This window comes from Marmota flaviventris, chromosome 14 (assembly GCF_047511675.1).
Source record: "Marmota flaviventris isolate mMarFla1 chromosome 14, mMarFla1.hap1, whole genome shotgun sequence".
NCBI lineage: Eukaryota > Metazoa > Chordata > Mammalia > Rodentia > Sciuridae > Marmota > Marmota flaviventris.
Window position 1 is genome coordinate 95,391,740 of NC_092511.1, and position 12,465 is coordinate 95,404,204.

At 33.0% G+C, this 12,465-nt stretch overlaps 1 protein-coding gene across 7 annotated transcripts in view; it reads right to left on the reverse strand.

Moving 5' to 3' along the window:
* Positions 1–897: 897 nt before the first annotated feature.
* The window catches only part of Ccdc138 (coiled-coil domain containing 138), a 65,478-nt gene continuing 53,910 nt past the window's right edge, over positions 898–12,465 (reverse strand). For 3 of the 7 annotated variants that reach the window (XM_071601963.1, XM_071601962.1, XM_027948936.2), the window contains 3 exons: positions 11,068–11,244; positions 3,605–3,743; positions 898–1,544 (listed from right to left, as the gene is read on the reverse strand). In XM_071601963.1, the coding sequence (XP_071458064.1) occupies positions 1,379–1,544; positions 3,605–3,743; positions 11,068–11,244 (482 nt within the window). In that variant the 3' untranslated portion in view covers positions 898–1,378. The remainder of the gene's footprint in view (positions 1,545–3,604; positions 3,744–11,067; positions 11,245–12,465) is intronic. The other 4 variants (XM_071601964.1, XM_027948937.2, XM_027948939.2 and 1 more) reach the window with 4 other exon arrangements.

Below are 12,465 nucleotides of genomic sequence, written 5' to 3' on the forward strand. Positions count from 1 at the left end.
GGCTTCCGTGTTCACTGCAGTCTATGGATAAAGCTAATTTAATAAACTCAGTTTTCCTTCATCTCTAAATTGGTTCATCTCTTTTCTTGAAAAGAGTATGTAAGTGGTATAATTTCTGAACACTTGCATGTTTGAAAATGTCTTTCATTTTCTTCACCTATGAAAGAAATCTTCACTATGTATAAATTCTTGGTTAAAAATTTTCCTTTCCAGAATTCTCTATTAATTTCTGCCATTCTGTAAGGTTAGCTTGTTTTTCTTCCCTTATAGATAACTGGCTTTTGTTTTTGCTTTTATATTTTATTGATCCTGTCTCTAAACTCAAGAATTCTGAGAGAGCTTCCTGTTTGTTCTCATAACATTAATTTTATTTTTTGAAGTATGAATCAATCAAGTTCTGGTTTGTTTCCAATGTGAATTCTGGCTTTGGCGTTAGTTGCTATAAACCTCACCATATTCAGCTCAGTGTGTGTGCTCCTCATGGCTTTCTATTTTTGCTTCACGAGTGGCACATTTTCTTATATTCTCTGAAGAAGCTAAACAACTCCCTCAAAATTTCTTCTAGATCCTGAAAATGAGATTACACAGTCGGTGTACGGTTTTATGACTCTAAAACAACTTTGTTTTTCTCTTGCTTTTCAGTGTTCTGTCCTAAAACTCAAGTTTCATCACTACCACCTCACCCAGACCTCACCTCTGGCCACTGTAATCATTTGGGGTTATACCAAGAGATATTTCTAGCAGTATTTTTTATTTTTTTATTGTTCTTTTAAAAATGTCTTACACTATATTTACATATTTTAGTAATAATTAAATTATTTTGAAAAAAATAAACTTCCTTCTCTAAAGTATCCTTTAGATACTTTATAAAAAATTTAGGGCTGGGGGTGTAGCTCAGTGGTACAGCATTTGCCTAATATGTGAGAGGCCCTGGGTTAGATCTTTAGTACCACCACCAAAAAGAAAAAGAAAAAAAGAAAGAAGAAATGTACTTTTGCTTCCAAAAGGAGGAATTCTACTAAAGTAAGAAAACAAAATGACAACATGGTTGAACCATTCCCACATAAGCACCAATTTTATTCCAAACAATCACATAATTTTAAGAATCTTTCTAAAATACTTATATAAAAAGTAACTCCAAGTGTCATAAATTCTGCAAATACCATCTTGTATATTATCAGTACTACCTTAGATAAACTGAAATATTCCAAAAATTCCATATTCATTTAGATTTCATTTAAAAAGTTGAAAAAATTTCTACTTATCTTTCATGATAAATGATACTACTGGTAACTTTATTGGTAGAACTTTAGTTACTTTAGTGATTTTTACACTTTTACAAATAAGCAACACAATATTTATATAAAAATAAGCCAGTCTAATGGCTTGTATTGGAGACCAAGGAGTTGCATTTTGTTAAACCCAAATTGAACAGAGTTGAATTTAGGTTAATACAGAGAAAGGCATGTTCAGGATGTGTTGTCCTTTGGATTTCTTGAAGCATCAGGTGAATTGTAAAAAGTTCAAAGAGCTTCTTATTACTCCTGTAAAAAAAAAAAGAGTATATTATTTAATTACACATACTTAGGAAATCTATATAATGACTTTTGAGAGACAGCTTTTGTGTAAATTCAAGGAAATGGCATTTAAAAAAAATAGTGGAGAAAATGGCTGACTAAAGGATTAAGATGCTAAGACAGACAAAACAGTTTTTATGAGATAGGCCTGAAGTAAAACAAAAAGTACTAGAGGAAAAAAGAGTATATTTTTTAGTCCTGAAAACTATACTATATTCACTATTACAGAATGAGAAATCTTGTTTCCCCCAGAGCTAAAAAGAGAGCAAAAATACTTGATCATCTTAAGCTAGCTTTTAAAGCAGCAGGATGTTGGTCTACCTTTGGATTTAGCTCTAGAATACTTTTCAACCACCCTCTTAATAATAGTGATTACAGTCCTATCCTATCATAGTAAGTTAAATTTGCTAATACAGTAAATGAAATTGATTTCACTTTCTATCAGCATTCTATCTTATAATGTATTTCTTATTTCCTTGACTAGGTATATTTGCTTCTTGAGAGAAATTTTCAAATAATCTTATCTATCATCCACTTAATACAAAAGGATTTACCTTTGTGGTCTTAAAGATTTACTTTAAGCCTTGTTTGAACATCAGCTATTCCCAATACGTTTGTTCAGGCTCTGTTCTACTTCTTCAAATGTGAATTGAAGCTAAGTTATTAAACATGTCGAGTAAGACATTTGGGGCCCTAAATGTTTGGAACTTTGGGACGACCTTTTTTTTTTTCAGGGTGGGGGGCAGTTACTGGGGACTGAACCCAAACAAATGCTGTATCTCTGAGCTACATCCCTATCCCCTTTTATTTTTGTTTTGAGATAAGGTATCACTATGTTGCCAGCGCTAGCCTCTAACTTGTGATCCTCCTTCCTCGACCTCCTAAATTGCTGGGATTACAGTATGTGCCCCTGCATTCAAGGTGAGCTAGTTTTTAAAAATCCCATATATTAAGAAATTAAGAAAGAATTAAATATAGGTAATGTCAATGCAGCTTCATTTCGCTACAGGCCTTATTGAAAATGTATTGATTACAAATGAAGAGAATCATGGTACAGTCTGTGAAAAAAGGGAGACAGAAAATTGGTAAGTTCCTCTGATATCAGACCAAAACTAATAATCTGGTGAGTTGAGAACAAGGTTCTAATGTGACAGTTAATAATTTATTACAGTGTAATTGGCATGGTATCAAATATAACTATATCTATATCTACAGGTATTTTAAAGATTATATTATATTTACTATTAAGTATACTGAGGTCTGGATTAAAATATCCAAGTTCTCTACCATGAATATCATAAATGAGGGGATGAGACCTAGAGAAAAGGTGAGCCAACATCCAAATTGTAGTGTGGTTAATAGATGAGATGGGTGTTTAGATAAGTGCCTCAAAGTAAACACTAGACTATACCAGATTCAAGAAAAATAGTTTAAAATCTATGTCCTTTATTTATAATTTAAAAACTGGTCATAGCAATGTTCAAGTTAGAGGAAAGAAGAAAGAACAAAGACAAAGCTCTGATTTTCACAATAAAATCCAGATCTTCAGTAGCAGGAAGCCCTAATAGTTTCCTAATATAAATCCAGTTTACTAAAATCATTTAAAATCTTTTGCTGGCTTCATTCTCATTCCCTGCATTAATAATAAATTATAAAATACATTTTATGATCTTTTTATTTTTACCTGTGGTATTATAGAATACCAGTGTGCAATTATTTATTCTGGTATTACCATTTGGTTGCTAAAAACTGCTTTTAGTTTCATATACTGTGTGTGGTATTTAAAGTTTGCTTAGCTGAACTGAACTCAGAAACAACTAGATGTTCTAAGATTAATACTCTAATTTTCTGGTTTATCATTAAATACACGGTCTTAGATACACATTAATATTCATGAATCTTTATTTTCAATACCTGTGGATCAGAAATTTTGATATAATAATCAAAGTTGAAATGCTATAATATCCAGAAAGGCCTAATGATCATGATGAGATATCTTTCAATAAAAATATTAAAGAAATTCTTACTTGATTTTAGAAAGTTTCTGTAGAATAATACTGAGCTTTTCTAGGATTTGAAGATCAAGCTTAGGGGTTCGAAGCAACACAGAACAAGTACGAAAAAATAAAGTATTGCTACAGGCTTCCAGGAAAGGCTGCAAGGATTCTGAAAAACAAATCACCAGTGCTTTACTGTTAGGAAGTAGCTAAAAAGGCAATTAAAAAAAAAAAAAAAAAAAAAACAGAGCCATGCAACTTGCTCATAAATATTAGCTTGGATTTTCATTCTTTTATACTTAAGCTATGGGACAGAATTATCATTTGAAAAATTAAAACACCCATTGGCCCTTTGCTGAATGTCACAAAAGAAAGAGAAAATTATTTCCCTAACGTCAAAGTTCTACATTAAGCAAAGTTCAGCAGAAATTCCCCACTTAGTTTAGATAATTGGTAATAGGAAGTTTTGTGGAAGTGGCAAATAAATTTAAGAAACTTGAGTATTAATGAGAATATATATAATCACTGGATAGGAAAGAACTTTTTAAGTATAAAAACAAAAGAGGGCAAGATTCATAGAAGAAAGGACTGAAAAACAGGTCAAAATAAAATTTTAAATGTATTTTAAAAAAAACAGTTGAATTGAAAAAATTAAAAGTCAAAGTCCTAGAAAACAAAAAATGCAAAACAAAAGGGAAATGCTGAGCTTAGAAGGGAGAGGGGATCCCTTTACAATACAATTGCCACAAGACTGATACCATAACTATGAAAGACCTCTTAAATCAGTTAGAAATGCTGTACCTAGTACTTTTAGTAAGGAGCAAAGGGCACAAACAACCAATTTATAATAAACAATAGAAAAATATTCAATCTCAGAAAAGAAATAGGAATTAGGCAAATCTGTTATCTCGTGTGTATATTCTTTGATTCAGAACTCTCATCTCTAAGAATGTCTGATAGAGATGTATGCAAAGGCTTATATATATAAACTATAGTTTAAAAAGCCTTGTTAGAGCTGGGCGTAGTGGTACATGCCTGTAGTCCCATTGACTAGGAGGCTGAATTAGGAGGATAGAGTTCAAGCCAGCCTCAGCAATGGTGAGGCACTTAGCAACTCAGTGAGACCCTATCTCTAAATAAAAATGCAAAAATAGGTCTGGGGATGTGGCTTAGTGGTTCAACACCCCTGAGTTCAATCCCTAGTACCAAAAATAAATAAATAAACAAACAAGTAAAATAAATAAAATAAAAGCCCTATTATTTGAGTTTATTACAGAATAATGTATAAATTTGATTTTTAAGTTAAGTTGGTGTCACTAGTTGTTAGGGAAACTAAAAAAAAAAAAATTATACAAAAATGTTAACTTGTGGCCTTTCAAATAGCTTGTCTTTTATAAAAAGTCTCTATAAAATTCAGAGGCTCCCCAAATGAAGACAGGCCTTATTCCAAATACAGATAAAGTTATTTGACATTAAAGATATAAAAACACAGCTTTGCATTCATTTGCTTTTTTAATCCATAAGCACAGCTTGAAAAGCTTACACATCAGTGCCTTGATAGTATACTATTAAAATAAACCATGAGAGCAACAAAATCCAAATTAACAAATAAAATCCTAGGAATGTTTTGCTAACAGAAAATGAAAGGTGGTATATCCTAGCAGTGGAGCATTAAGAGACAATGATTATGGTCCTTTGCACATAAACACGCAGTACAAGTATAGTAACAAAGCTCATCATTACCTTCATAACAGTTGTCTAACCAAAGTATGGTCTAAATATAGTTCACTGAGTCACACACATTGTATGTTTTGTGAGAGAGTATCTCAATCTCAGATACATAGATTCTTCTGAAAGACTGAAAATTTAGGTTCATAGATAAGTATACAATCTACAAAGAGAATTACAAACATTGATTGAAATCTGCAGTTATTCATCTTCTTTCAGATCCCGAGACATGATTCATGTGAACTGTACACAAGAAAGTTCACAGTTTTTCATATGGCTAAAAGAACTGAAATCAGTAAGTGAAGAAAAACTGCACATTATGATACGAAACCAGAATCAAGAGCTGCTGTGGGGCTGCTTAGACACCCCACAGCTTTGGTAGTGACAGCAACTCCCTCTGGGCTTGAGCTGTGCCGGCACCTCTCTTCAGGAGACTGTTGCAATCGTCCGGCTAAAAGATGGTGATAAAAATGTGGACATGTTGGAAGAGATGCAACAGGATTCAGTGGAGTGTGCTGCTACTCAGGCGTTGGAGAAATATAACATAGAAAAGGATATTGAGGCCCATGTCAGGAAGGAGTTTGACAAGAAGTACCACCCCACTTGGAACTGCATTGTGGGAAGAAATTTCAATAGTTATGTGACACATGAAACCAAACACTTCATCTACTTCTACCTGGGCCAAGTGGCCATTCTTCTGTTCAAATCTGGTTAAAAAAGCATGGACTGTGCTACACACCCAGTGATCTATCCAAAAATAAGGACTGTAGCCTAAATTCCAAATACCAGAGACTGAAATCTTTAGCCTTGCTAAGGGAACAGCTTGATCTTTGTTTTGTACAGGGCATTCTCTGTACTAGTTTGTTGTGGTTATAAAACAATTAGCAAAACAGCTTACATTTGTATTTATTTTTTATTCTGTACTTTTGTGCCACATGTTTTTTTTCTCAATTTATTCCGTTAAAAAATAAATCTGTTGGAGATATATAAAAAAAAGAAAGAAAGAAAAGAAAAAGAAAAAACAAAATCAATAGGTAAAGAAAAATTATAAGTCATGATAAGAAAGACCACTGAGGGTTCTTAACATACCTAACACACCTACAACCCACAATTTCAATGTTATAACAATATCAATGTTTTCAATCTAAATAAAAAGCACATGAAGTTATGTTCATTTGTATACTAGAAAAGCATGAAAATATATTTTATTTTATATGTAAATCAGGTCTTGGTATAAATAAAACACTCATTTAAAGGTTGTTTCGAAAAACACCAAATAAAATCCTAAGCACTGTCATAAAAAAGTGAACTTCTTATATGACCTCCGCAATGGAAAAAAGCCATGATCATCCAAATATCTGAATATATCAGCAATTTTAAAAGCGAAGCTTTCACAAGTAAAAGAGGTTCAGTGGCTTTAAGGAAAGACAAAATTTTTAGTAAGTAAAATAAAACTCATTCCAAGTATGAAATAAAGTCTATTTTGGTTCAATTGGGAATGTAATAGAATATTCAATTTATAGTGGCTTCATCAAATATTTTTCTATCATTGGAGATAGGTACTTCTTAGAACTGGTTCAAGTACAACACAATGCTGTTAGAAATTCTAGAGTCTTAGTTTCTGTCCCAACATCCTTGCTTTTATCCTCATGGTCAAATGCTCCAGACAATGAAGGCAATAAATACATAAATAAATAAGGGGGAGTGCAGGAACATGTGCCAATCACACCTGCCCCCACTTATTTATTTATTTTTTTAAGAGACAAGGTCTCACTATGTTGCCCAAGCTCAGTGTGAACACCTGAGCTCAAGTGACCCTCCTGCCTCTGCCTCCCAGGCACAGGCCACTGTACCCAGCTTATCCCTTTTATAAAAAAGCAAAAGGTTTCCTAGAAGGAGGCTTCTAACTTATTGGCTACAACTCTGTCAAGCAAGGAAGGCTGGGGATGAAAGATTTTAGGTGCTGTAGCATCTAGGAGAGAGGCAGGTGTGACAGGAGGTGAGAATGGCAATGGGGAGGCAACCCACAGTCTCTGCTGCAAAGATCTGTAGAGCCTCTTGAAACAATTTTTCAATGCTTTTTTTGAGTCACAGTATTAGATTAAAGCTTGACTGAGGGTATTTAAAATTTCAATTTGAGAAAAAGTCCCTGAAGAAATAATCAATCTCAGCTACAGTTCACGTTTTTAAAATATATCTTTAGTTATAAACAGACACAATACCTTTATCTTTATTTATTTTTACGTGATGCTGAGGATAGAACTCAGTGCCTCACTCATGCTAGGCAAGAGCTCTACCACTGAGCCACAACCCCAACCCCTCAGTTCACTTTCAATAGTAAGGAAAAGGTGGCACTACGGCTCGCTGTACCAACATTATACTAATACAGTATCTGATAAAACACTGCTAGTGGGCAACTTAATTTAATTTAAAAGTCAATCTCTGAAATCTCTAAGTCTGCCAACATTTCTGAAAGGGTTATATAATTTTTAAAAGTGCATACAGTTAGCAAGTCAGTACACTGTTTGGTAATGATATCTTATGTATACATTATGGAATGGCTAAATCAAGGACCCCTCTCTGGTGCTGGGTATAGACCTCACACAAGCTAGACAGGTACTATTACCATTGAGTTACATCCCCAGACTGCATAAATCAAGCTCACTAACATATACCTCACGTATATTTTTTGGGGAAGTGCAGTGAGAGCAGTTAAAATTTACTCTCTTACCAATTTTCAAGTACATTGTCATTACTGTATTTACCACATTATACAACAGAAATGAACTGAAATTTTCTATCTGTTGACCCACATTTCTCTAATCCCCACCAAGACTTTTTTTTTTTTTGCATATTTGCAGTTTTCCAAGCTTCTATTATTTTTATAGTAAAAATAAACTTTACTTTTAAAAAAAGCTGCAAAATATGTCCAAATATGTTATTGCTATTTAAGAGCAGCAGTTACCTAGACAAGGCAATTTCTAGGCCACAATAGAGAATAAACTAAATACTACTTAAATCCCTTTGTTTGAACTAAGACCGACAAGAAAAGGTAAGTGTTCTTAGTAACAAAATGACTCAAATTCATATACAGCTAAACCTAGAAAAGTATATAATAGTTTTCAAACACTGACAAGAAAAAGAAACCACAAAGTAATTTTCCAAAAGCAACACCACAAAATTGTTACATGATATACATTCAAGCTAAAAGCAGACAAAATCAGAAGCCCTCAACTTTTAAAAAACAAAAGTGCTCATAATATACATGACTAGATAAATCAAGGTATAAATTTTTTTTTAGCAGCTTTCAAAAAGCAACAACTATGCACCTATAACATTTCTCATAACTGAACTGATACATCTGGGAAAAGGACACAAGAGGTGAAAAGAAAAAAAAATCACTCTGAAGAACCACTAATAAGATTAACTCAAAGCCTACTGCTGAGCTAGGGTGGAGTGCTTGCATGTGTGAGGAACTGGGTTCAACTGTCAGCACTGCATGTAAATAAATAAAATAAAGGTCCATCATCAACAACAAAAAAGCCTACTGCTTCTAGTCTGATGAAAGATCAGTCTTTTTACATTTCCAATTCAACATAGATATCTCATTTACACAAAATGTCATTCAAAAATACTAGAAAAATGAAAATTCAAAAATGGCATAGAAAATGTTTAATTATTATTGGATTTTATTGAGAAAAATTACTATCAAATTACTCCACAAGTTTCCAAAAACCTTCAGTTTCTGTACTGACTTACTGAAGCTCCAGTCAACTGATACCTCTTCCTGGTGGGGCAGGGGTGGAGCACTGCAAACACCACCCGTTGAAACATGACACACCACTCACAGTTGATACCCAATGCCCACTAATTAGACAAGATCAACCATCTGCAAACAAATTCTACTAAGATTCCTTTTCCCACATCTTTTCTTTCTCTATGATCGTAAATAAAATGGTCCGTAAAATTTATACAAAGTGAAGTGAGTTTCCAATCTCAAACCTAGACAAAACAAATTAAAAATAACAATAGCCAAAGAAATATTTACTTCACTTTGATTTATTCCTTTAAGTGACTAATACTAGGTACTATATTTCCATTTAAAATGGGGACTACATAAAGCAAATGAATATGCTTCAGTCACATATCAAAGATTTGCCATTTCTGATCTTCTAAAGCTTTGTCACTAAAATAAAATTTCACAGAAATCAGCAGCAGAAATTGGTTTGTTTACTCAACTTGAGTAAAAACTGGATTTCAGAGTAACCTGAACAAAGGCAAATAAATAAAAAAGACTGAACATCTATTGACTAACCTGGTATAATTTCTCCAAATGTGTGATGCCACAAAGTCATTTCACTAAGTAGGTCAACTATTTCATAAAATTATATTTAATTTTCCTTTGACAACAAAGAGAAAGATTTAATCTGTTAGATATATTCGGAAAGATTTGTTTCTGAAAAGTAAACATTTGAGTCTGGTAGAATTTTCCTCATTAAAATAAAAAATGTCTGAAAAACAGTTATAAGTCTAATCACTTACACAAGTAAGCCTAGTAATCTTTAAACTTTTTATTCTACTCATTACATTAGTAACCTGAGATATTAAACCCCAAGATTACTCATCCAAGTGATCAGATCCTGAATATAAATCTAATATCTGAACAATTACAAATGGCTATTAATATTGATAAAATACATCAGAAAACCAATGGTATTTTGGAAGAGAAAAAAACAAACCATGAAAACCTAATTACACTGCGATGGTAGAATAAGCCTCATGTCTAGAGTCAAAGACTCAGTTTTACATCGAAATTGACCTCTGTCTAGCTGTGGATTCCCTGAATAAGTTATCTAATTTCAGTTTTTCTACCAGGCCTCCTACAAAGAAAAGCAGGACTACATATAGAAATGAATTGAAAATGTGAAGCCATGTACCCAATGCACCTAGTTAGAATCATATTCATGCTTTGTACCCAATAACTAGGGAGCTGCCCACAGCAGCATCAAATTCATAGGTCACTTAGTACCGGAAGAGGCAATGACTTTCTAATTTGAGATTCACCTCTGGAAGGCATGAACATTTATTTTTAGAAGTGTTGTAAATGGAATAGAACAATACAAACGAAAAAGAATTATTTAAGCAAAATGGCTACTTGTCATACGTCAAGAGGTTACATGAGACTTAAAGAGCAATAACAATTAAATCATATATGTTCAGCATTCCTGTTAAATATAAAAGCCACAAAGAAAAAAATCCCACAAAATAACACAAATATGAGTTAAACAGATAAGCCACAAACACAGCTGAAGTATTGTTGCCCTGCCCTTAATTCTTCCAATAAAACAGTGAAGAAGAACATGCAACAATAGGTACATATCTCTGTCATTATTCACACTTTAGCTAAATATATATTTGATGATCTCACTCCCCCTGAGCAAACAAGAAGTATATGACTGGGTATGTCAGAACAACAGTACAAAAGAGAATAGACAAAAGAGGCTCAAATATGTAACATTTGCAGTATACCCATATATCTAATGTCTACTGGAAATTGTGCTATTAATGAACATCTGGAGAAAGGGTTAGGTTTTTATCTCTTAATGATATTGCTGACTCAATTACACAACTGTCAAAATTATTTTAAGAATTTAAATTATAAAATACAGTAGTGTCTGATATGCAAAGTTGCACACTCAGACTAGAAGAGGTAGAAAAACATTCCACTTTGATCCTTTTTACATTTATAAAATTTAAAGACTTACTAGATTCTACTGTCATCTGAAGCAAACTATCAATGACATTGGATAGAAGTCCTTTACTGGATATTCTCAAATGACCTAATATTACTGGAACTGCTTGATACTCCAAAAACAACATTTTCCCTTCATCTGTCTTCAAATCCAAACAGAGAGAATCAAATGCCTGAGCCAGGTAATCAGCTGAAAAACATTGTGAAATCATCTGCATATTAGTAGTCAAGTTGGTAATCAGAAAGGTAAAAAGAGAGCATCATCACGTTAACAAAAGAGGAACAAAAACTAAATGACAAGGGATCACAGGCTAAATTTAGATTAATTTCCCCTTAATTTGTTAGAACTCAATGGGAAAGGGAAAGAAAAGGCATTACATTATGATAGGGTAAATTTCCTTCAGAATTTTCATATTTTAGTATTTAAACAACAAATAAGGCCTAGTTCTTTCTTGTATCAAGAACAAAAATATGATTAATATTAAATATCATAAGTAGTATTTACTTTCCATATTTGATTATAACCGTTATATGCTTCCAAAAATTTTAAACAGTATTACTATTTCTTTTTTTTTTTTTAATATTTTTTAGTTTTAGGTGGACACAACGTCTTTATTTTTATGTGGTGCTGAGGATCAAACCTAATGCCTCACACGTGCTAGGTGAGTGCTCTAACACTTACACCATAACTGCAGCCCAACAGCATTACTATTTCTATCTTTACTTCTTTCTGCATGGTTATTTCAAAATGTGACTTATTCAAACTTGCTGAATGGATTTTAAAGAAGGATTTCTGTCTCTGGCTAAAAACTGGATATTAGACTATTGAAAGACAACTTCAGAAATCTGGATATGCCCTGGTATATTACTTTTCTTGATACATCTGGAAATAAGAATGACAGCAAGATTTTACCAAGGCCAGCACTATAATGGCACTTGTCAGATCAGATTCCCTTAAAGATCAGAATTCTCTCAAAGATGTTCCACAGGTAAATGGGAAGCTTCTAAAGTGAGGATTGAGAAGCACTAATTTAACTAGAATCAATGCAAATAAAGTATTAGATACTTGTATCATTATACTTTAATATGCCAAACAAACCCAAGTCATTACTCTTTTTCTTTTTTAATATCTTTATTTATTTTTATGTGGTGCTGAGGACGAAACCCAGTGCCTCAAACGTGTGAGGCGGGTGCACTACCACTGAGCTACAGCCCCAGCCCCAGCCCCAAGTCATTAGTCTTAACAACAGTTTTCTAAAATTCTCCTTTCAGAACTCTATTAAAAGGAATGAAAAAAAAAAGTTCATGAAGTTCATATAATACTGAGTTATTTTTTTCTGTTGAGAATTCTACTCTAAGGAGAAAGTAGAGAATGACTTGAAATACTCTGAAAGTATGACAGAATCACTAA